A 27,418-nucleotide genomic window follows, 5' to 3' on the forward strand; every position below is an offset into this window, starting at 1 on the left:
GTATTAGTCCTAGCAATAATTTTATTGTGATCATTTTTATCATAGATTATGCATTGCTTGTCTTTGAAAACAATTAAATATCCATTTTCAAGGAGTTGCCCCACACTCAAGAAATTATGTGCTAGACCAGGAACATATAAAACATCATTAATGTGCTTTGGTTTTCCTTGTTTTGTCTTCACAACAATTGTTCCCTTACCTTTAGCTTCCACTGGCTTGTCATCTCCCAATAGTACATCAGATTTTGTAGATTCATCTATCTCTACAAAGCCATCTTTGTTTCCTGTCATGTGATTGCTGCAACCACTATCCATAAGCCACACCTCTTTGGAAACATTATTAGTTGAATTAGAAGCCAAGAATAAAATGCCAACCTCTTCTTTTTCTTCAAAAAAATTAACTTCTTGTGTTTGTTTTTTCTAACAATTTCTTTCATAATGGCTAAATCTTTTACAATAAAAACACTGAACTTGGGATTTATTAAATCTTTTACCTCCATCGTTGTCATCATTACCTCTTTCTTTGTTGTATGCAGAAAAAAATCTTCCTCGACCTTTGCCTCCTTTGTATGTTTGTCCTCTTCCTCTTCCTCTTCCAAAATGTTCTGGGTTTCCTCATGAGAGGAACCACTTTTGTCTTTGAAAATATTTCCTTTTGCTTGAAAAGCTTACTCAATAGATTTTTCAGAAAATCTATTGATTCTTTGCTCATGAGATTGAAGAGACTCCATTAGCTCATTCACAGACAACTGAGTTAGATCCTTAGACTCCTTAATAGCAACAACAACCCCATCAAATTTAGCAGGGAAACTTCTTAAAATCTTCTCTACAATTTTTTGATCTTTTAAATCTTCTCTGTAAGACCTAATTTCATTCACTATACCCATAACTCTAGTGAGAAAATTCTAAATAAATTTAGAATTTTGCATGCACAAGGTTTCAAGTTCTTTTCTTAATGACTGCAACTTAACAATTTTTACTTTATCACTTCCTTGATATGCTTGCTACAAAGCATCCCATGCCTCCTTTGATTTCGTTATTGCAACTAGTTTGGGAAAGATAGAATCATACACTGCTTGTTGGATTAGGAAGAGAGCCTTTAAATCTTTCTTACGATTTTCCTTTAGCTGGTTTCTTTGGTTTTGAGTACAACGAGCAAGTGTGTGAGCATTTTGTATATCCATTCTCTACAGAATCTCACAAATCTTATGAGAGAAACAATGTTTTCATCTTAATGCTCCAAAAACCAAAGTTCTCACCTTTAAACATTGGTATTTGTGGTTGAGAAATATTCACATTGTTGGCCATTGCTGCTAAGTGCTGACCACTCCAACCAATAATTTGAATCTGCACAGGGTTCACAAAATTATGAAAACTCTTGCAAATGGCTTTCACAAACTTTTGAAACCTCTTGTCAACAACACACACTTTACATATAAATCAACTCTGTTAAGCTAGCTCTGATACCATGATGTTAAATCTATCAAGAGCATGCATATGAAAACATAAACAAAACTAATGAAAAAATAAAATAAAATAAGAAAACTCTGATTTTCAATCCAGGAAGTGAACTCTAGTTGGAATCTCGTATCCTCATAGAAACAATGAATACATTATTATATAGCCCACATATTTCTAATTTTATTATCAATTATTTGACAAATCTACTGTCCCTAATAATTTGCTAAATGATCACTGACTTATTATATAGCCCACATATTTCTAATTTTATTATCAATTATTTGACAAATCTACTGTCCCTAATAATTTGGTAAATGATCACTGACTTCATCTATAAATTCGCTGCCTAATAACTCAGAACACAAAATTTGCTAGCTAATTTATCAACAATTACATAGCTTTATTTTAACCATTGTCTTCAACAGGGAAAAGCACAATGGAAATGAATGAGGAAATATGGAAGAGATTAACCCAAGACTTGTTAATGGTGGTTTTGGCAAGACTGCCTATGGAAAGCATTGTGAGGTTTCGCGCAGTTTGCAAAAGTTGGAAGGAAATGTTTCAATCCGCGAAGTTCAGGGGGTTGGTGGCTACCTCAGCAGTTTCTTCTAGTGAGGCATTTCTCATTGTTCCGGGAAGGAAACAGTTAACATCCCTTGATTCATCTCAGCCATTGTACGTCAGAAACCTATGGATTGGTATAGAAAGTGGCTACAAATTTCGATGTCTGTCTTTGGATTTTCTTCCGAGCCCTGTTGTTGTGGTGGCAGGTTGCAAGAACATACTTTGTTGTTGGAGTGGAAAAGATGAAATTTACATATGCAATCCTGTCATCCAAACCTGGATAGAACTTCCACAACGTTTTGAAGATACAGCGTGGGATTTCATTAGTCTAGCTTTTGATACACGCACGGCACGTTGTACCCTTATCATGGGAAGGAATTCTACTTCACAAACTTTTATGGTGGTAGAGATGTATGATTCCAAAACTAATAAGTGGACTCAATTAGAAACAACCGTGGGCAATCTAGTTCGACCTCAAGGGGAAGGCATACATTCGAATGGGAGATATTATTGGTTAAATGAATTACATGACAGGGATTGCTTGAGCATAGTCGCATTCGATGAGGAACAGAAGCAATGGAATGTAATCAAGGGGCCACCGAACATAAGAGTTGGCATCCTCCCCCGAAGACTTCATGCAACATTTGTTACTGGTTGCGAAGGGCGTATAGTATTAGTTTGTACGGGTCACATTTCTTTATGGGAACTCAGTATAGATGAAGTAGAAGGAGAGAAATGGGCTCCATTTAAACCAGTGGACGTTGAGCACGAATTGAGGAACCTGATGTTTTGCATGGACATGACAGTGAATCACAGTGGCTGCGCATTAGTCTTTCTGCCCGTGACGAATGTTTTTGCTGTTTGGAGCGAGGAAGCAAATAAATTGCAGAAGATAGAGTTTGGACAAATACCTGATTTTTCAGATTATATTGGTTCTCATATTTCAGTGCGTACCTTCCAAGTAAACAATATTTTCTGGCCCTAGTATACACGGGGCTGCTTATTTCAGTTTTGTTACTGCTTTTGTGTCTTACATACGAACCTCGTTCAGATATTTTTATGGGTGTGGAGAACAGTGGTAGATTTTATTGTTTTTTAAATTCTCTAAACTTGTGTTTGGAGGGTATCTAAAACTGCTATGAATGCGTCTTTTTGTTGAAACTTTATTTGACTTCTGATCTCATATATCAATACTCGTTATCAACACTGTCTTGAATCAACACAGCTGTGTGCCATTTTTGTAGGAGAGACTAAAATCAGTTTTGCAGTGATCTATTTAATTGGGAGGTTCTTATCTCGTTTGTATCAATTCTTTAGTGTAAACTTATAACTTCAGGTATTTTTTTTTTTCATTTTGATAATAGAATAGCATTATTAAGGCATTCTGCTCGTGGGAGGTGAATGTGGAGAGATTTTAACACGAGGGAAGTAACGAGTCGCATCCTTGTAGAGCTCGCTTAAAACAGTGACACAATAAGATCATATATATGTTTTGTTGGCTTATTTTGAGGGCACGGGCAAACAGGTTTAGTTTTGTGAAATTGTAGGGTGTTTTTATCAATCAATTTTTTGTTTCTGAAAATCCCATTGATATCTTGTTTATGTAATCAAGATTGTATTCATTGTACTTGGAAGAATGGTGACCTTTTTGGGGATTTTTTTTCAGAGAGAAAATCATCATGTAAATTATATTAAGAGAATATAATGAGCTGTTACATAAAAGGTCATATCATTCCAGCCGGCTGTTCCTGTAGATAATAGCAAATGGATACTAGCAGATGGATAATGCTAGAAGATCTGGGCAGATAATAAGATTGAGCTGATACAAAAGGAAATCCAAATGTCAAAACCATATATATCAAAACATGTCCTTGAAAACCATCCAAAAAGGAGAGAAGATTTCTATGAAAAAAGTTCCACATAGACCACAGAAGAAAATGGAGAGAGAAGAAATGAATAAACCCTGAGAAGAAGAGAAATCATAAGAAAGATGAGAACCGACAATCAAGCCGGAACAAGCAAAGCAGATATATATAACAGCACAAAGGCAATAGGAGCATTGGACTCCTGAAAGATGCAGGCATTCCTCCATTTCCAGAGAAACCAACACCTGATGATGAATAACGATCTCCATGCTGGACGTTGGTCACTCCACCACTTGAAGCCCTCCTGTACAGAAGAGAACACCTGGTAAGAAAAACCGTGAGATAAAGATACTTCATACCAATTTTGGTTGAAATTTACTGTACAAATGACATGGCATTGTTGGTGATCAAATCAAAGTGTTTCAGCTTTACGGTACGCTGAAGATTAGTGAATTAAACGACAGAATGTCAGAGTGATAGTGAATTAAACCACATTCTTTTAGTCCTTGGAGTGATTCTAAGAGATTATATTTAATTTTTAGCTTTTATTTAATGTGCAATTTTTTTTTGAATCTATATTAATTTACCTAACTTTATTACCTTTGTTTTGATTTTGAAAAATAAATTTATTTTCATGTTTTAAATGTGTGAAGTATCAGATTTAACCATTGACAAAAAAAATTATGAATTGACAGGAAAAAATAGTGAAGATGCCATTTATATTTTACTAATTGCAAACAAAAAAAATCATTTTAAAATTTATTTTCTGATTAACCTGCAATTTACCATCAAATAATTGGGAACTCATGTCCTGATGTTGAGATATTTATCTTCCAAGTTTAAATGCTGAGTACCTCAACATTTCAGATAAATTTGTAATTCCGCTTTGTGTCTGTTTTAAATCGAATAATGTATTTATCTTCCAAGTTTAAATGCTGAGTACCTCCAATATTTCAGATAAATCTGTAATTCCCCATTGTGTGTCTGTGTTTTTTTTTTTTAATCTTTTGCCCACTCTTCACCCCACCTCCAGATCTTTACACAAATATGCAATTCCTATATTTTTATTATTGCAATATAATTATAAAAATTATAGGTGCTAGCTGGTAATCGCTCATGGTTTTGTCAATTTTACTGTTTTGCGAGTATAATAGATTATACACGTGGAGAAAATGGATAATTTTTTAAATATGTGAGTTACTCCTAAGTCACTAATCCCAGAAGTTTTTTATTTTTCAATAGTTATGAGTTGTAGTTGAGTAAAAAAAATTATAATCAATTATTGTGTCTATAAAATCAATATATCCCATTGCTATATAATTTTTTTCAGTACGAAAAAAATTGTATATATTAATATAGTCGGGAACAAAAGTTTGATACAGAAAATATATGAAATAGGGAAAATATTTTGTTCCGCTGTATCTCCTACAGGAACATGAGAAATCTTCTAACAAAGATACATGTACAGTAGGCTCTATAAATGTATACTAATATGACCAAAGTATTGACTCGTATATATAGAGATAATAGACGAGTCGTTAATGAGTTAGCGAGTAAAAGCACAAGACAGATTAAAGTCTTTAAATGTCTAAAAATCCTTTTTCAATCGTAGGTCAGAGACCTTACCTTCTAGTCTAAGTATTTACCTTACTGTCCTTAGATATTTCCTTACTGACCTTCCTTCTCCAACCGACCCAATGCCTTATCCAACCCACCCTTTCCCTCCTTCCTTACCAGCTAGCTCTCTAAGTGAAAGGTAGCTCTGTCTCTCCTCCTGCAGGACAAGAATCTTCTAACAAAGATACATGTACAGTAGGCTCTATAAATGTATACTAATATTCAGTGAAAATAGAGCAAAAAGGTACCTGTGCATGTAAATCTTCTAACAAAGATATATGTACAGTAGGCTCTAATGTATACTAATATTCAGTGAAAATGGAGCAAAAAAGTACCTGTGAATACTAATATTCAGTGAAAATGGAGAAAAAGGTACCTGTGCATGTAAATCTTCTAACAAAGATACATATACAGTAGGCTCTATAAATGTATACTAATATTCAGCGAAAATGGAGCAAAAAAGTACCTGCTGATAATTAAAGAGGGTTTCAATACATACCAGGGTGTTGAGACTATATACCAAGCATTGAGAATGGCTTAACATGATGCGAGACAGATCCCATAGTGATGCACGTGTTCCATATTCAGCATTGAGAGGATAGCCCTTATTTGATAAGTCATCAGCAATTATGTTCTGGGAGCGATTTATATATGAGTAATGGAGAACTCCTTTGTAGAAATCTAGAATGAGGAGATTCTTTGCAGCGCTCTGGAAAGGTTGGTATTTTTAACAAAGATACATGTACAGTAGGCTCTATAAATGTATACTAATATTCAGTGAAAATAGAGCAAAAAGGTACCTGTGCATGTAAATCTTCTAACAAAGATATATGTACAGTAGGCTCTAATGTATACTAATATTCAGTGAAAATGGAGCAAAAAAGTACCTGTTAACAAAGATGTTAACAAAGATATATGTACAGTAGGCTCTAATGTATACTAATATTCAGTGAAAATGGAGCAAAAAAGTACCTGTGAATACTAATATTCAGTGAAAATGGAGAAAAAGGTACCTGTGCATGTAAATCTTCTAACAAAGATACATATACAGTAGGCTCTATAAATGTATACTAATATTCAGCGAAAATGGAGCAAAAAAGTACCTGCTGATAATTAAAGAGGGTTTCAATAAATACCAGGGTGTTGAGACTATATACCAAGCATTGAGAATGGCTTAACATGATGCGAGACAGATCCCATAGTGATGCACGTGTTCCATATTCAGCATTGAGAGGATAGCCCTTATTTGATAAGTCATCAGCAATTATGTTTTGGGAGCGATTTATATGAGTAATGGAGAACTCCTTTGTAGAAATCCAGAATGAGGAGATTTTTTGCAGCGCTCTGGAAAGGTTGGTATTTTTAATGGAATGTTTGTCAATCACTTGATCTATAATAATTTTTGAGTCTCCGTAGATTTGAAGGCCGTCAATATTTAGGAAAGTGCAGAATTTTAAAAGGCCATATAATGCCATTGCTTCAGCTTTATTGTTAGTTCCAGCGCCCTGTTCCTAAAAATTTTGTAATGCAGGTCCTCCATAATATTTATATACATTCCACAACCACAATTACCTTGTTGAGCAGCACCATCAAAGAACGCCCTCTGAAATGATAATAGAGGATAGGAAGGCACTTTAGATAAACAATTCCCTGTTCCAAAAAATTTTGTAGTGCAGGTCCTCCATAATATTTATATACATTCCACAACCGCAATTACCTTCTTGAGCAGCACCATCAAAGAATGCCCTCAGAAATGATAATAGAGAATAGGAAGGCACTTTAGATAAACAATTCCTTTGTTGAGGAATGTAGGGAGAGAGTGAGAGGTATAAAGAGATAATTTGGTAAAATATGAGCATAAAGTCCTCCTTATAATTTTGAAAAATGACCTGGTTCCTCCATATCCATATGTACCAGAAAACTATAAGAGGGATAGGCCTCCATATCTTTTTCTGCTTACTCCACCAATCAAAAGCATCTTTATAGAAGTATGAGAGAAGAACAAGAAACCAAAATGTGAGGCCAGTCTCTTCCATAGAGCCTGTGTGAGAGAAAAATAGAGAAAGATGTGTGTATTATCTTCTGTGTGAGAGAGACAAATAGAGCAAATAGCTAGGCCGTGCCAATTCCTCTTAATTATAAATGAAACATATTGTGATATATTTGAGAGTGAGCAAACATGAGCTTCATCTAATTAAAAACGTTCTGTTATTGTGTTTAGTGATTTAAATTGATATCAAAGCAGAGAAAACACTTACTAATTAGAGCCGTGTATAAAAATATACATTTAGGTGAAAATATTATGGACTATTTCAAATGTTTTCAGATATTTTTCAAATCAACTAAACAAATACGAAAAATTGATTGTAATTACAATCTCGTATAGAGTTTTTACACCAAATATTATTGATTATTTAAAAAAATTTCAAAACATTTAATGGTGTAACACTATGTTACCAGAAACAGGACGGAAACGCGTTTACCGGTTGTAGTTGGCTCATAGTTGGCTCTTTTGCAGGTTGTTCTCAGCCCTATATTTTCACTCTTTACTCTTTAATGTAGATTTCATGCATGTATTCATTCAATAACCTAGAAACCCATGCCAAGTATACAGAAAGTTGATCACTTTTGTAGTATTGTCCTTTTTTTAGTTTATTTGTTTTCCTTTAACATGTATATTGTTAAAATTCATAGTTTAAACACTATTCTATATGGGGTTCAAGAAGTTCACATTTAATTGCAAATTCTATTTTTTGTTTATATATATATATATATATTATTTGGATTTTTTTTAAAGAAACAATAATTAGCAGAAAACCCAAAATGCATAAGAATGTATATATTTAACAGTCAATTTGCTAAGCATCAGTTTGGTATTCAACTTATTTAGTTTTTAAATAAAATTTGGGCTGGAAATTTAGTTGAAACTATATTGAAAATTGAAATTAACTCTGCATTTTTCGTTTTTATTTTCATTTTTTCTCTCCTCGTCTCTTGAGTGCGAAACCTCCAAACTCTGTTTCTCATACCGTTGTGGTTTCTCGTTTCGTTTCCGTTTCTCGTTTCTGATAACATAGGTGTAACATACTTACTATAAAAGAATGGCAAAACATATCTCTAATCTCAAAACATTTAATGGTATAACATACTTACTATAAAAAAAAAAATGGCCAGACACATCAGAGATATGTCTCTTCTTTTACCATACGCAGATTGACCCAAGGGTTAAACTTCTGGCTAAAATATATCTAAGTTTTTGATAATTTTTATACGGTGAATCAGAATTAAACTTTCGAGGATATAATTTTTAAAGGCTTGGGCCATAGCACTCTGCATCTCTAAGCTTTGCTCCTGGTGGCTTCCCAGCTTTCTGCGGTCCTTGTTGCCTAGATGTTCGGAGAAAATAATTCCAATTACGTGTTCTTGTTTGCTAGGTGTTATAATTGTAAATCAGTTTTCATAATTAGTTTTAGTTCAGTTTTGGTTAGTTGAGTTCAATTTGTGATCTTTTATTTAATTTTATTTAATTGGCATTGAATAATGAGCATAATGATTTTGCTTCCTTTCTATTTTAAATCATTTTCTTTTTTGTCTTTTATTTATGGAATTTTTAATATAATATTAAAACTCAGCCTGGATAAGACTTTTTGAGAGCAATATTTAAAAAGATTAGATTGCGGGGAAAAAAAGAGGTCGTGGAGAAGAATTAAAAACCCAACTGCGGCCAACTCAATGAAAGCCAAGAAGCTAGAACGAGACGAATTGTTTCCAACGACTTAAAAAAGCTAAAATATTTTTATTTTTATTTTTGGCCCATTGGGGTCGGAGTAAAGTTTATCGAGTTGCATTATTGACCCACCCGGCTGCCTTAACAAATCACGTTACCCTTAATTTTTAACAAATCATGTTACTTGTAATTTTGCTCTGCCGAGGGCTCCGTTCATCAGGGAGCGTTAGCCAAGTTTTTTTTTTTTTTTAAATGTTCGAAAAGTCCAACTTTGGTTCAAAGACACTCTGCTCTGAAAAGTTATGGTTTCCTATCTCGTTTACGAGTCTTGGAAGTGAGTTCCACCCACCACCGTTTCAGCCTCCTTAATTCTAGGCGATATTTCTAATTTATTTTTAAAAAGAATAGGGGTTATGTTAATTAAAAAAAAGGGATCATGTGAGTAATGCCATAGCTCATATTCGAAGGTTCTTTTAAGAAACACGGTGATTTTTTTTAAAGAGGGTGTTATTCAAATCAATTGTGAGCATTGCAATATAAAAATAATATAAAAAGAACAGTTCGTAAAAGATTGTGTGAAAGTGTTGTTCACTTACAGAATTTGTAGATTTGTCTCTTTTGTAGAAGTTAACTAGCAAGAAAAGTCATCACAATGATACAACTGCAAGTGTTATGTTTACAGGTTTATTTGCTTGTTGAGCTGTAGTCAACCCACACTTATCAAATAGGAAAAGTTAACAAGCTAATAAAGTCAAAGAAATAACAAGAGTTGTTTCAGATCTATTTGAAGGAGTTGGAGGACAAAAGGCAAAAGAAATTCTTCGTATTAAAATTCTTAAATGACAACATTCTTCCCTTGATTACAGATGCAAAGACAAAATTCATTGTTGATGGGTTTAATGCAAGTGTGAACTCTCTCATTGTTGATGGGTTTAATGCAAGTGTGAACTCTCCAAATTGTGCCACTAACTGGCCCAAAGATTCACTAAAAATGGAACCAAAGTCACCATGAGAAAGTGGTTCCACGTTTGGCTTGTGTGGATCATTCAATGGCATTGGAGCAAGGGGAATAATTTTGTACGAAGTGTCTTACTGAAACTAGATCAAATCAAAATGTTGGTCTCGAAGTATATCTTATTCCTCGATCATCATCCCTCCCATCCCAACATCATTGGATATTGGAAGTAACAAAGACTTGCTAAACAAATGTGTTAGAATTTGGTTAGGAATATTGGCCCTTATAATCCTTTGAAACTACTTCCACTCATGGTTGTAGTCAAAGATATGGGTGGTGGTGTTTTGACACAAGTATGTCATGATATCTATCCCTATATCATACCTAATTGGCAATTAAAAGTGCATTATGAATGCCATGGCCAAGGACCAAAATTCATGAAAGGAAGCACCTTCTAACTTGACATACCATTTAGCAAAACTTATAATCAAAGTTCTTTTGAAAAGGCATAATTGAATACTATCATATATCAATGAATTAGCTGAGCACGAAAGATGGTATGCCATTGAGTGCATCGATGGGCCTTCTCTAAGTTTATCGTTGAATTTTGATATATCAAAAGGTAGATTTATAGGAGTGGTGTTTCATTAAGGATTGTGAAGGATGGGGTCAATTTTCAATCATGAGAAATCTAACAAACCTGTTGTCCTCAAGAAAGGAAACTATGTATTGGAAGAGCTATTTTCGAAGAAGGAAGAAGTCAAATTTGTAGAAAATATAAGGAAAATCCATATGTAGGTACATGAGACACTATAGAGTCATAAGAAAAATACAAGGCTGAGCATGATCAACACTATTAGCACTTTGTAGTTTTCTCCAGGCTGAAAGGAGAAAACTCAAGGGTAACCACAAACCTCTTTGGGTTCAAACACTAGTCTTTTTCAACTGAAGGGGGCTCCCTCACTGCAAAAATATAAAGTTTAAAGACTTTAAAGCACACGTTTTTTCCAGAGACGAGGTCTGAAAAAGGAATTCTGAAGTATTTGGTTGAAGTATGAATGGTTGAAGATGATAATAGCACGCGATCAATTTGTCTTTTTACTCACTTTACTTATGCAAGTAAAATCAACATCCTCAAAAAGGGTTTGTTAGGCATAACTTTGGACAAAATAGATCCTCTGTAGTATAGAGGAGAAAAAAAAAAACACAATTTCTTTCCTTGCATTTAACAATATTGCTCATGCATAAGAAATAAGCTAAACAGAGGAAATAACATGCATGAGTACAAAATATTTCATTTGAAATTGAAATATGAATACCTCTATTTTAGAGCAGCTTAATTGAATTCCAAACCAGTTGAGATCACTATACCCATAAACAAGAAACTATAGAGAAGAATTAATTGAATAAATGAAAAATAGACAAAGATAGCTCCAAAATCTCATACCATAGGAATCCCTGTAGACAATAATCAATAACCCTCAAGTCATAAGCATTCTATTCATAAAATGGACCACAATCACTCTCATAAACTCTAATAACTGATGCAAACAATGTTGAACCAACAACAACCTTTTCAATCTATTTTTCCAGTTTAAATAGACATACAATAACAAATCCAAAGTGTCTAGATGCATCGAATCATTGATCCAACAGAGAATCGAATCAAAGTAAAAAGGAAATCTTTTTGTTGTTTTAAAATCTTTTTCCTCTAATGATCAAAAATAAAAATAAAAAAACACAAAGCATTCATATTTAAAAAAAAAAAAAAAAAAAAAAAAAAAAAAAAAAAAAAAAAAAAACACTAAATCATTGTAAAAACACTCTTGTTTTTGAAGCATATCTTCATGGATCAAAAGCAACAAAAATAATGACCACTGACTACTGCGTGTGCAGTGACTGGGTAACTGTTGGGAAACCACTCTGTTGGCACTTTTGCTTTCAAAATTGACATGTGGGTGGAAACTAAAGGTCTAAATTGGCTACCACCTCTGCTACATGATCACCCCTTTAAACTTTGACATTTGACATCTTTGTTGCACCTGTGAACACCTCCCACAAACTGAAATTAAACTACGCAACACTGGGGACCTCGGAGATGCACTGCGCAACATTGGTAAATTCATAAAACACTGCGCAACACTAGTAAATGCATAAAACACTGGACGACATTGATAACTCTCTACGCAAAACTGCACGAACACTAGTAGCCTCTGTGTGGAATTGTGTAGCAATTGTGTAGTGCCTATGCAACGTGACAATGTTCTGGGTATATCTCCCAAACAATGATACTTGTGTAAAATCTAAAGGAGGTTATTGTATATGAAACTTTTGTGAAGATAAGCGTCTTTCAGTTTCTCCAAATTCTTCCCCATCTTCTTAGAAAACGATCTGCAAAACAGTTACTTAAAATATGAAATTTATGAATTGCGAACAATGAGCTTTGAATATGCATTTGAAACTCTCGATCAGTTACACTTGTGAAAAAACTGGGAGCATTTATTGTTCATTGCTCCATGATTGAGAAAAAACTCTTTTAGTTTTTTGAAATTTGGCTCCATGCGTTTGGAAACAATGTTTCAAAATGATGGCTAGAACACGGTATGTTGCGCAACACTGTGCAGTGAATCTAAGTATCCCTCCATGATCTATATGGATGCACACCTCCTTTGGAAAAATGGATCAAAGGGGTATGATCTAAATGTCTATGTGATGGTCTGTAATCCTTTAAGTTATCTTTTCCCTGTTTGCAGGGTTCCAAAATCACTAATCCTAGTCTGCGTGAGGGTTGCACAACAACCTTCTTCCACATGGATTATGAATTATGAATTATGAGGATGGATTATGAATCTAGGGATGGTGGGGGTATAGTGGCATGATGATGAGGTGTGAATTGAGAGATGAAATGATGATAAATGGTGCATGGAAGGAGTACATAGAGGTGAATGATAAATCGTGAATGATAGACATGTGAATGGTTACATGGGGATATAATAGACAACAATAACATACCTATAAAACTTTAACAAATAAAACTTGACTGCTATGGTTTTAACTTGTGATAAATGGAAACCCCATGTAATGCCCCCATAGATTATGACAAGAATTATCATACGGTAAATTGACATAAAAACCCCCAAAATTCTGACTCAAAAATCATAATGAAAGCTTTCAAATTCAAACACCCCTTCCCATAAATGATAAATACCTTGATGACCAAATGAAAAACCACTTTCATAATGACTTCCCAAGCAGTGGTTAGTCAAACTCATAATAGTGAAAAAGTTTGTGAGTTTGACCCTTTGTATGACAACAAAACTATGAATTTTTGAAGACCTTCGACTAATAAATTAACCGACTCTAACACAGATCAAAGAAGTTGTTCAACGTGGGAGACATAGTATGGTTACAATTGAATAAGGAGAGACTATAGGTTGTTGGTAAGAAAATCAAGACTTTGAGATATGGCCCCTTTGAAATATTGGGAAAGGTAGGGGATGATGTCTACAGACTTATTCTACCCCCATGCATGTGTATTTACTTTGTTGTGATTGTGGAGAATTTGAAGCTCTATGAACCTACCATGCTAGATTAGGAAGAGGAAAAAGTCCTACCTTGTGTAGAGGATTTGGCACTAGACGTTTAAGGAGAGTTGACAAAAGATATAGTTTTGTAGTAGAAGTCTAGAAATATGAGACAATGGTAGCATGACCTTTGGCAAATTGGGTTGAAAGGACAACTTTCAGACATAACTAAATGGTACACTTGAGAAAAGGTAGAGAAAAAATTTTCCTTACCTCATTTAGTAGAAGATTTTTTGGACTAAGATCTTTCCAAAATGGTGAGGTGTGGTCCAAATTATATCATTATATTGTTTGTGATCCATCTCATTGCTTTTAAAGTGGAAAAAGTGGAGGAATCAACTCATAGGACCATTATTACCCACCATACCTAGTTTGCAAAATGGGGTATGAAACCTTATAGGAAAAATTTTAGGGGTGAAACAAAATTCCTTTGGAGGTAAATATTTTCTACTTTAGTGCCACACTTTATTTTTCATATTCTACACACAAATACCTTCCAACAATGCAAAAATCACCTTAATTGGAGTATTTATGCAAAAGTTATGCCACTTAGAAGTTTACCTTCCTGTTTTCACCACCATAACTTGAGAGGATTCCATGTCAACCCCTATTATTCATGGAAAAAGGGCTAGCCATGTGATTGTGATGAAGAATAATCTAGAAGAGCCCATATTATAACTATAGTTAAGAGTTGAGTGAGTCAAACTTAGTCACTAGTAGGCTATCATATTGTGTTATAAACAAACCACTAGGAGGAAAAGGGGTTCCATTCATTTCGAGAGTACTTTTTCCATAGACACGTAGAGTAGCCAAGAGGGATAGGGATAGAGAACATGGAGAGAATTTGAACATTGTAATAGACTACAAGCCACATCCCATACTTATTTGTACCCACAACCATTTTCTATTAAGAGAAAGAGAGTAGTGCGGCCTGACCATTCAGATGGATTTTCTCCTGAAAGGGTTTCCAAGGACATATCTTGTGTCAATTGTGTTTGTGAGTTTTTATTTATTCGTTTTATATTTTCAATAAAAAAAATCTAATTTTCATGTATATGCAATCAACAATAATCTACAAATCCAAAAATCTAAAGAGAAATAAACCCTAATAGTGTAGGTTTCAAGTTTTTATATATAGATTATCAAATCTATTATGACAAACTATCAAGTGGGATATCCATGATAATTTATGGATAAGTTTGGTAAGAATTATGCAAGCTATGTATAAAATTATGTGCATTCCCTGCCTTGGTAGCGTTAATGATTTAAATATTAGTCGCATTCTCTTTACCATAAAGTATATTTCATATATTATGGTAGCAAAAACTGTGGGGTTTTGTTGTACAAGCCCAATTTTCAAATGTAGCAACTTCAGGTTTAATTTTTGATGTCTTTACCATTTATTGTAACCTTACCCACTATGAGATCATAAAATATTTCAACTAATGCGATCATTAAGCCTTTTCCTAAAACACTTTCCCCATCCAAGTCTTGGCTATCACAGACTTTAATTTTTAGGTTCAACTCTTTGAAAATAGCGATTTCAAGCCTTGATGTATAAGAAAATTCTATATGCTTTAATTCAATTTCACTTTTGATTTTATGAGTAGTTTCTGCATCATCGTCAATATGGAGCACTATTAGAGTGAGTTTGTTATGAATTTACTCAATGTTACTTTAATACACACTGGTCTCTCTCTCTCTCTCTCTCTCTCTCTCTCTCTCTATATATATATATATATATAGTAGAGTGAGTTTGTTATGAATTTATTCAATGTTACTTTAATACACATTGGTTTTACTATGTATATGTATTTAGTGAATCCATATATATATATATATATGGATTCCTAAATGTTGGTGATAAATAGAAGAAAGGATTTGATTAAAGCATTTTTTACCACATTTAATACTTATAAGTATTTTATTTCCGAGAATGTAATACTCAAGGAGGAAACCATAACATAATCATATAACATGATGTTAAGAGATCGGTAATATTTATTTTTTATAAATTTACTCTTTTAATTTTTAAAAGCTTCAAATACCATGCATTCAGTTTTGTTAATATTAGTGTATATCCCATGATCCAAAGAAATGCTAAAACATATATTATCAAATGTATACTTTATCTCTAGATTAGATAGTATATATTATATTATTTAAATCCTAGCATAAACCATATTAATTTTGAGCCTTATTGATAACTAGTTTTTCTTTATTTGTCATCTTATATATCCCATCATATCTACTTAGTCATATCTCATATATACAAATTCTACGGCATATCCGAGTTGAGGATATTTGAGTTTGGAGTTATGGAGATTTTATTTTCAGTATTCCATGCAATTTCAACCTCAGATTTTTGTTCTATGGTCATTTTGTTTTTTTTCTTATGACAAATGTGTGAAATTTTTTAACATAACTATATTATTGAAGGGTAAATTGTAATCAAGCCTTTATTGGTGAAGGGTTAATTTATTATCAAAACATTAGTATTTAAGAGTAAAATTTTAAACATAATATTCCTTGACAAGAAGTATAAAGACCCAAAATATCTTATAGGTAAAGAAGAATCCAAATTCCAACCCTATCAGCTTAACAAAAGGGAAGATGGTCATTATAGATGATTGCAATCAAGGTTCCCATCAAACACTGCTTCATTCCATAATTAAGTGAGGTTGAACCAAACCAAACCAATGCTTTACAAGATCAGAGTGCTAACAATGCAAGAATGAATTAACAAATCTCATTGATGATTCTCTCATGTTAAACCAATCCTTTATCTTGTGAGTCCCCACCCTTCGAGTTGCATAGACTATCATAATCGATTTTAGACAATGTATTAGTGGTGCACAAAAACCAAAAAAGATTTCCAGATCTTAAACCAAATTTTCATGGAATTATATATATTTTTTATTTTTTTATATGAGTTTTCGTGATTTTAATCAAAGTTTAAACTTGGGGATCTTATTTGGCCTCTTCCCAAGGCATTAACCATATTAGATGGCAGGATATAGACTGGAATAGGCTTTTTCTTGGTAAAGTAATGCTAGGATCACCTAGCATTAGTTCACTAACAATAATTGTTTAATTGACTCCTTTTGATTTCCTTTAATGATATTTGAGACATCTGGCTCAGTTACATATGACATTTGGGCTTTGCTTGGCGAGCACATAACACCTCTTCCCATTCATTTACTATGGGTCATCGTATATCCCTTCCATCCTTGGCCTCTGCACCTTTTCCTTTGTGGGATCAAGGCAAGCCATTCAACTTGCAACTCAATTTGCAATGGCATATGCAACTCAATCTGCAATGGGGTTAGGGTCATTCGTTGGTGCTAGTTGTTCCAGGGAAATTCTCATTCTTGGGCGATACAACTTTATTTCTTCGAAGAAAGACTTTTTTCGTTTTACCTACGAAGATAAATGCAAGGACTAGGAAATAATAACTTAATATAGCATGTATGTTGGACTTCAGTTCAACAAGACTCAAAATGAATATTATTGTTGATTAGCTTATAAGTGGATTCTTAAGAAATGACTTGAGAAACTGTGGATCCTTAAGAAATAGCTTGACCATTATTTTTTTCTATAATTCCAGTATTGACATTTCTCTTTCTTTTACTTCTATGCAAAATATGCAAAATGTCTTTTCCTTGCAAAATATGCAGTAAGTAATAGATTATGATTTTCTATGAAATTGCAATTTAATCTGAAACAATGCAATACAAAGAAATAAAACTACCTCCACAAACTGAGATGAAAATAATGACTGTGTTCAAAATTATATTTGTGCTTACAAAAATGTACCCGTCTCCCACGAAAACGGAATCCTTGTGATGTTCCTTTCCCACTACATGTTGAAGAACATTTTAGTTAGGTTGAAATTTAAAAGAAAGTGTTTCTCTAGCTAATCTGGTCTACCTCAATAACAAGGGATGTTGCATTTGTTTGGCAATAAAGAAAAATTTTAATTTTTGAACTAAATGCAACCTACGTTTAACATTTCCAAAAGCTTGGAGGATTTTGATTTGTGGGCCGAGTTCACCTCTAGAATATTCTCCAAGAGAATTATGCTAATTTAACAAATTTACTGGCATTTGCAATTAATTATGGAAAATGTTGAGAAATTTGTGAAAGAAGAAAAAAAAACCAATGCAACTTGAGCAAACTTGCGTAGAGATTAGGTTACAATGCTGGAGAGGGAGAGTTTGGGATTGGAGAACTTAGCTTGTAGAGAATTAGAGAGAGTGGGAGAGCTTGTTCATGCTGCTTGTTGAAGAATATGAGGTTTCGAGGCTAGTTTGGATCCTGGGGTCCTAGATGTTAGGAGCAAGAAAGGGTCTATTTTGGCCTATATACAAATTCCTTCTTGGTTTTCTTGGTTTGAGAGTAAGGCCTCATTGACTATTTTTTTGCTTCTGATCACCGAACAAGGAGTCCCTTGTTATTCACTATTTGATTGCCTCTAAAAACCCTGCCTCTTCAAACAATCTAAAGCCTCTACCATATCTAATTGTGCCATATCATTGAGCCATTAAAAGAGTGCCTCAAACATGAATCAAATGGTTATGAAGATGTCCAATTGCATAAAAAAAAACGTATACAAGAAATTTGAATTGTTCCATTACAAAGGGAAAGGTAGAGCTTCACATCCATAGCAGGGCTAACTGTGCTAACCCTAAGAGCCAAGCCTAAGGCAAGCATAATTCATTTTTCTCCAATGACAATTTAGTGAAGTTAAGTGGTGCATGAAAGAATTCCAACGATTAAAAAGTGAACGGATTACTTCCTGTTCAAATAAAACTACCCCATCCCACACAGATAGATCTCGCCTTCTCCCGAAAGCTAGAGTCAAGGTTGCCAAGGGTGCTACTTTTTTTAGCTACCTCGATCCCTCCCACGAAGCCAGGTGTTGCGTACACAAAGTCCTGTCAACCAGAAGCTTCAATTCTTTGGAGGTTACCTTTAACCAACCAGAGGAGGTGAGGGGACGTGACAAGATGGGTGATTACTTCCTAGAATGGACACCTGTTGCTTGGGGCAGGTAAGGAAGACTTTTTGGAGGTTACTTAATTGAATTATGGTAGTGAGATTTTACGTTATTAATAATTTTGACACAAGCGATCATGAACAGCTTGGTTAGCAGGCCAACATTAACTCAACTGTAGTGACTCATTGAGCACTCAACTGTGGTTACTCATGGAGCACTGGAGGATTGACATATCCAATAGTAATTGGAACTTGTGAAGGTTGCAATGGCTTCTTTAAATCAATCAGACACATGAAATGCATGCAAGCTCTGCTTGACAAGTCTTTTCCTTTCTATTTTTATTTTCCTTTATTTATTAAATATCTTAGTTTTTATTAAATTTTAAATTTTTACTATATGTGCAGGGATAAATTAAAAACAAGCTAACATAAGGTTGATGCACGAACCTTTCATGCAACTCAAGTGTGCATTCAAGAAGTTTATGAGCATGTAATGTTTGTCTATGGTTTCTCTAACTCTAAAAATTCATTGCCTCAAACACCATTGCATGCTTGGAAATTAAGTCTTTTAGTTTTATTTTTCTAAAATTGCCTACTCCTACACATCTTAGGTTTCTTCATCAGTTACAGGCAAGCACATTGTAGATTATAATAACTAAAACAAATCATGCGATACAATATGCACTCATTGTGGTTTGTATAATCTTCAATTTTTGGTGATTGTTGTATCCTTATCTTCAACTTCTAGTATTCATTACTTTGGTAAGGTTTATTATCGATCCTGAGTAGCAAATTTTCAAGCCTATGTTGTAGGCTTCCTCATTACCAAAACTTATGTTTTAGGAGTATATTTTGAAAACATTTGTTAGCTTGTCACAAGTTGTTTTCTTTTAATGAATGGTGAGGTAGAAATCTAGTTGATCACTCAAAATTATAGTTATGTTTTTATTCTTCCATCAAATATACCTCTCATAATTTGGGTGTTTCCACAAAATTTCCATTGAAATAACTAACGAATTGGGAATCTTTCATTGCTAGTGAAGGATTTCCTTGGTGAACATATTCCTCTAGTGGAAATTGTTTCCTCATTCCTTTATCTATTTTAGAAATCTTTCATGGCCATGAAACATATTTCTGTTTTAGTTTAGATAACAAAGAAGATGAAAGAAACAAGCAAAAGGGAATGTGGTTAAAATGCATTTTTCTAAGCATGTTTATGAACGCTTGCTTTTTTACCATGACCATAAACGTTTTCTACCATATTTCCAATCTTTTTGTTAGTTTTTATTTTTCCAAACACCATCATGCTTACTACATCAAATATCATGTTTGTAGATGAGGTCCATTCCAAATTCTTATTGCATTTTTCATTGCCTATTAACACATCAATATCTTGGCAAGATACTCATTCCATGGAAACAATAAATGGAACCAACTACATTCCAATTGTACAAACCTATGATTTGTTGTTCTCTATTAGAAATAACCCACAATGGAAATATCAATATGTTGATAGTTTGTCATCCACTTAGATGGATGGATGGTGATGTAAGGTAAGAGGTATTTCAAATCCTCTTTTCATTCCTTAAGCAAAAACCAATTTTTTTCAAAGGAAGGAGACAATCGGATTTAATGTGTTGGAAAAGGCATTAAAATTACATTGGAATCGAAGGAAACCCTACCAAATGTTTGGTTTGATTCTATGGAGAAGGAAGATTTTGTGGAACAATTCAAGATATTTGACTTTGAGTTGTGCAACCATACTAGCATAGGAATTTAAGAATAGGCTTAACCAAATGGCACCTTAATTTAAAGTCACTTCTTATACATAGCTTATCCCTATTTTTACATCGAACAATCCCTCTTACGGACAAGAGTGATCTCCCTAGATATTTGACGGAAACTAGAAACAAGCAAGACAATTGAACTGACTTTTTCCCTAAGTTGAAATTGTTTTAATTATAAGAATTAAAGCTAATGGATGAGCCTCTTACCTCTTTCAAAAAATGCTCAATGAAGATATCTTGTTGTGATTCGATGCAACTCTTCAATGCTTGATAAGACCTGCAAACATTGACCATAAAAGTATCAAAAGCACATGTGATATAATAATCCAAACAACTTAGCCTAATGATCAAGGAAATTAGGAAATGAATATTCCTTAATAAACATTATAAACAATTGTAAATCATTCATCATTCAAATAAGACAAATGAATGGGAGAAAGTGTTCATTTGTATTAATCAAATCCTTCATTGAGATTCCTTCATTTCAGATCCAAAAGAGGAGGATGAGACTCCTTCATTGAGGGATTAGGTTACCATGAGAAAATGGATGGAGATGCATCATCTCAGGGTTATGGTTCGAATATTCATCACTTGAAATCTTTCAGTTAGGAAATATTCGACCAACTATTTTTTTAGAATGTACTTTTTATTTTTACTTTTTAGAATTCACCTGCATGGGTTTATAGTGGCAGACAAAGCACAACTCTGCGCTATTCTCAGAGTTAGTTTCAGCGCATGCGCGGGAAACTCTAGAGAAATTGGCGCAAGTGAAACTTAACAAGCAGTGACAACTATTTTTCTCAAATTTCTCATCTATATCAAAATATTTTGGGTTGCTTAACTTCTGAGGGAGCTGGTTCGAACATGTTCACGGATGGTAAAAAGACCCATAAAACGATCAAGTGTGATGGTGACAAATTGACATGTAACAGATTTCCCCCTAAAGTGCGAAGTCTGTAAAACAAGTTTAAAAGATTGAAGCACTTTATCATTCAAAGGATCAAATCATAGGCAATGGTCAAAAACCTGCAGGGAACATTCAAGGATTACAATGCAAATATATATCAAAAATCATCTTTGAGGTAGGCATTCCCATACTCAGAGTAAAAGCAAACTCAATGAACAAGCATGGAAAAACTAAAATCATATATATGGTAGACACAGTATGGATGCAACCATCTATCTACATAATCATGAATATAAAATTTCCTAGCAACCTGGATTGATGAAACTAGATCCAGGGTCTTGATCTCCATCTCTCGATCTATGGTACGAATCTAACCATGCGAGTGAATGTCTCAAAGTCAAACATTGCAGAAACCATGTAATCACCAATCAATGATGAGAACCGTTACCAAGCGTGAGAGAAACCACCAATAATGACAATGGTTCTCAAGGTACTTCCAGTACAATATACGAAGTGTGAATAGGTGATATGAAGTCGAACACTCATATAATTTTTCGATTGAAGGCTAATGATGAGTACCTGTCGTCAAAAGGGACAAATTTCCATTAAGGCATGCATGCTTCAAGGTACTAAAGGTTTCTAAATCAACTTCCTAGATAATGAGCTGAAGTTGATAAGAAGTGATCCGTTGTAGGAAAGCCTATGACACGAAACATATTGTCAAGTTTTGAAAATAGTTTGCAAGGACTGACTCAAGGATGGCCGACGCGATTGAAGGAATAACATTTGCAAAGGGATTTTGAACAGAGGTTGAAATTCCCTTGAACACATAACGACGTGACTATGCCTTGGCAGCATTTGACTTAATGATAATACCCAAAACTATGAATACTTTCAATGAGGTTTGATTAACTATAAGGAAAATGGATTTCCCAACTTGGACATGAGTGTGACGGAGTGTCGTGTTCAAGAGTGACATGCTACATTTTAAAAATGATAATGTAAAATGGACACCTTTTCCCAATTTTTTCCCACCATTACTGGCAAGTACTTCTTTATTTTTTACAAGCTTGAGGAGGATAACATATGCTTGGACTGTAAGCTCATCCTTCGGATGAGTCCATTAAAGTATTTTTAATGAACCCTAAGAAGAAATGGTCCAATCCCGTTATGCTTAACGAGTTCTATATTTCTTAGTTTTTTTACGAGTCCAGTAAATGAGTAACTCAATGTCGTTTTCTTTTAAGAGTTTGAAAAAGACACAAAAATGAAACTCATTCAGTTCTTTTACCGTAAAATTTTAACGAGCCCGAAGAAAGTAAAGATCGACGTTTTTCAATTTTAGAGTGTCAGAAGAAAAACATAAGTAGACTCCATCATGTTCTTTTTGGTCAGTTTTAGTCTATCAGGTCCGAAAAAGGATAAAGTAATACAAGAGAGAACTCTACTAACCATGTCTTGTCAATGTATACCTTTTTTGTAAACAGTCCTAGCTCAGTCCATAGAAGGGATAAACTTATACTGAGTGGACAGTTGTTCATTTAATTTTACGAGTTCGAACAAGCAAGTACTCGACGATCTTTTCGTTTTAGAAAGAGTCTGAAAGGGGCTTAAAAGAAGACTCCATTATTTTCGCTTTTCGTAATTTTTAAGACCATGAAAAGTGCTAAAAGTCTGCTAAAATGTCAAAATGATTCATCTTTGCTCCGTAAACAATCCTTCACATTTAAACTCAATAAATTGTCATAACTGCTCAAAAAGGTCATTTTCCCTCTCAAAAAGGTTTTAAACATAAAAAATAATATTTTTTAGCTCCAAAAACTTATAAAAGTGGGAAAAAGTAAATTATTTTCACCATTTGAATTTTTACCATTTGAGAGCAGAGGGAGGAGTTTTTACCACCAGACTTCTAGGACTAATTTCGAGCCAACCGGTGGACGATATCACACACCATTTTTATCTGTTTAGAATTTCATTTTGAGTTTTCATTTATTTTTTTAGAGAAAAACTTTGTTAAAAAATGTGCCCTTGGCCCTGCGCAAGCTTTTTTAATCGGGCTTGCATATGTTGATAAAAATTTCCACATGGAAAATCACGTCCTGCACTAAATTCTACGAGAAAAAACCATGTATCTGCACTCTGTCAGTAAAATGACGGTCGTGCAAGTGCCAGGGGTTTATTTTTAAACAATTTTTGAGCTAAAAAAACATGAGATGAGTTTTTAAAATGATTCTAATTGCTTTAAAATGGTCATTTCAGGTCATTTGAATGCTCAAAATGGAGTGGAGGGAAAGAGAGCGTGAAGCCAATGATTTGGCAGCTTTGGGAGATCCCGCCACCATGCAGACTCTTAGGACTTGTGGCCTCTTGAAATACTGGCTCATTCCTGGGATGAAAGCTTAGGTAGATCTGATGACATGGTCAGTAAGGACCTGGAATGTCCAGGAACAATTCTTTGTGATTTTCAATCATCGTGTTACCATTGATGCCAATGACATATACTTCTTGACTAGGTTGTCTCATTGGGGAACCGATCTTTCACTATTCGGATCAAGGATGGGAGGAGATACTATTGATGGGTATACAAGACGATTTTTCAAGGGTGCACCACCCAAGGATGGGAGAATCGACATTTAGACCATCGAGCTTTTACCCTTAGGGATCATTGCTTTCATTGTTCATATACTGTGTGGCAGTGCTTCCCTTCATCTAGCCACATGGGCATAGATGCAGATGGTCGTGGAATGCTAGGAATCCATGATATACAACTGGTGTGAGGTAGTGGTAGTGAATATGAAGTTTTAGTTGATTAGGTGCAAGAATGGAAAACTGAAGAATTTCGGTTATGGTGTCCTTCTTAATAATTTTTCCTTAGAGAGGGTTCTTATCCTCCGCCCACAAAACATTTTAGCAAATGAGGAGGGTTCTAGGGATCCATGCATGATGAGGTGGGTTGCACTGATGGCACGCCATGGAAGTGATGGACCAGTAGTGAGGTATACGATAGTTTTGTGACTAGTTAGGCCAATAGATTGTTCTAATTGAGGAATTCCCGTATGCCGAGATGGATTAGAGAGATGATCCTAATATCCCACTTCTAACCGGAACTCAGTGGGGTGATCTAGGTAAGAATTCCTCATTTTTACATATTTCCAATTTTTTAAATTTTTATCCGAAATGCATGTGCAGATGTGGGTCCAACCCAACTAGCCGAGGTGAGACGATTTGATAGACGAGGTGAGAAGCCTATAGCAGATACGACAACAAACCCAGAGGCAGAGGATATCCTGACAAAGTTGGAGCATAACCTTGAGAGGTTGACTTCCAACATCCCAGAGACTGGGACCGATGACATTCCACGTGCCTATCAGAGACATGCAATTGGGGTTCCAGGGCCTCTCAGACATTTGCTGTGTCGAGTTTCTCGTGCTATCATTTGTTATCATGAGAATCATCATGCTTAGAAGGTCTAGTTTCTAGGACCACATTTTGACTTTTTGGTTTCAACATATTCAGAAAATAAAAGGCCACGGGGCCTTATGTCGTCAGATGACATATTTTTTAGATACACTTTTATACAAACTCTATTTTAATGAAATATCTACTACTTTTTATCAATGTTTATTTCGATCAATGTATGAATGAATATTTTTTTTTAATTTACAAATGTTCCAAATGTATATTCAACACATGATTCACCAATGCATCTGTCAATGTGTTTAAATATCTCGGAATGGTTGATATTCGATGTAATCACATTCCTTTTCCAAGAGACAGACTTGTAAAACTACTCTTAACATGGTTGGACTCCTTACTATATAGACACCATTTAAATGTAATACCACGAGTTGCAAATCTAACCTAATGATCAAACGTCAGATACCAAATGTGATGGCATCAACTAATAGCTCAATGACTACGCTATATTCCGCAATGTTATTTGTTGTTTGACCAAGACATATTCCATGAATAGAGACTACATCATCACTGGGTGAATAGATAACCCAAGCTGCGGGAGATAAATCTATATTATTACAACTAGCACCATAAACAAAGCCAATGTAAGTATGAGAGAACGTCGACATTTGCAAATCAAGTGTAAAAATGAGATAAGCAGGAGAAGCAGTAGAAAATGTAAAAAACATTATTTGTCACACATACCTAGAAAAATGGTAAATAATGTATAGATCTTCACCAAAATTTTATGCAAAATAGTTCATTAGGTAAAGACCATTTCTAGGCTTTCCCAAAGGAATACCATCGTAATCAACCAGCTCATAGGTGGCTTTAGCTAATACGCATTGTATGATATAAGGGTCATCCCACATGGGTTCGAACTTCCCATGCACCTAACTTGTCATGAGCTTGATCATAAACCAAGACTAGGTCACCTTTTGAATATGGATGAGGATTAACGTTTTGATCATATCTGGCTTTGACACATTTTTGGTGAGCCTCGCTAGTCAGTATGGCATCACGACGATTTTCATCTAAACGAGTTAAATGTACAAAGCATTCTTCGTCCACAGAGGTAGCAAGTAATAATTCGATTGCTAGTTTTAGGGATGGGACTTCACATTCAATGGGTAATACTGCTTCCAAACCATAAACAAGTTGGAAAGGAGTAAAATCGGTCGATGTTTTTATAGTAGTACGGTAGCCCACCGTGTTGAAAAAGAGCATAGAATGTTAGTTTCCTTTATGTATACCAACTATTCGTTTAATCATATTGGTTAAACTATATTGACAACTTTGACTTGACCATTAGCTTGTGGATAATACAAAGTAGAGCTATATTGGGAAAGGCCAAGTTGTGCAGATAGTTCGACCATCATAAAGTTACGAAAATGACTACCATGGCCTATAAAAATAGCTTGTGGGACACCAAATCGAGCAATCACATGATTGAAAATGAAAATTGTTGCAGTTTCACCGACGTTCCTATATATAGGCATCCCCTCGGCCCATTTTGTAAAGTAATCGAATACAAGGATAATATACCCATGCCCCCCGGCCGAGTGAGGGTTACAAGTGACGAAGTCAATGCCCCATTTGTCAAAAGGACCGAAAGATATGATAAGGTGAAGAGGAGCTCAAGGTGCTTGCATTTTACGATCATAGATTTGGCAATTATGGCATTTGCGGACTGTAGCCAAAAATAGCCAACACGTAATATCTTTTGGGCAGTAGCATACCCAGACATGTGACTACCACAGGCTCCAGAGTGACAATCATTTAATGTTTTTACGGCCTCTTGAAAAATAAAACAACGTCGGAATATAAAATTGGCACAATAATAGTAAAGAGTGTCGCCAATAATATTGTATTGTTGGTATTGGTATTAGATTCGATGACGATCAATTTTGGATAATTCAGGCCTAAACGTTTGTGTTTGGAGATATATAATGATGTCTCCATACCACGAATCTAACGTACTGATAAGAAGAGAGATTAATTAGCAAAAGAATCTTCTGCTACAGTTTATATATCAATATGAGGAAAGTCACACAATAATTCAACGAAAATCAAAGATTTCTTTGATTTGGATTTTTCAAATTCCAAATCAAACTCTTGTAAGATAACTATCCACTTGGAGTATTTTCCCCCTAGAAATTTTTAGTGAGAATGTACATCATAGGGTTCCAATATAAAATGACAGTTGTTTTTTGAAGAAGTATATAGTGACGGAATTATTGAACAACTTACACAGCTACCAAGGCTAGCTTCTCCACATGTGTGTATTTAATCTCGATTTTAGTGAGACTCTTACTCAAATAGTAAATCACATGTTCGCTGCTAGAATCATCCTCTTGGACTAACACCATACCACTGGTGGCATCTGATGCAGCTAAGTACATAAAGTAATATCGATGATTATCGGGTGAATGCAGTGACGACACATTGGTCAGTGCATGTTTTAATGCATCAAAATCTTTATCAGTAAGCTCATCCCA

The 27,418-nt window shown here is 34.5% G+C and overlaps 1 protein-coding gene across 1 annotated transcript; it reads left to right on the forward strand.

Annotated features, from left to right (window-relative positions):
* The first annotated feature begins 1,896 nt into the window (after positions 1-1,896).
* On the forward strand, positions 1,897-24,928 carry LOC149209920 (F-box protein At5g49610-like). Its single transcript, XM_089398806.1, has 2 exons — positions 1,897-2,956; positions 24,654-24,928. Exons 1-2 carry the CDS (start codon positions 1,897-1,899, stop codon positions 24,926-24,928), a joined length of 1,335 nt encoding a protein of 444 aa, XP_089254932.1.
* The last annotated feature ends 2,490 nt before the right edge of the window (positions 24,929-27,418 follow it).

This window comes from Pinus tabuliformis, chromosome 1_2 (genome assembly GCF_031772625.1).
Source record: "Pinus tabuliformis cultivar Carrire ecotype Pingquan chromosome 1_2, CPIR1, whole genome shotgun sequence".
NCBI classification, from domain to species: domain Eukaryota; kingdom Viridiplantae; phylum Streptophyta; class Pinopsida; order Pinales; family Pinaceae; genus Pinus; species Pinus tabuliformis.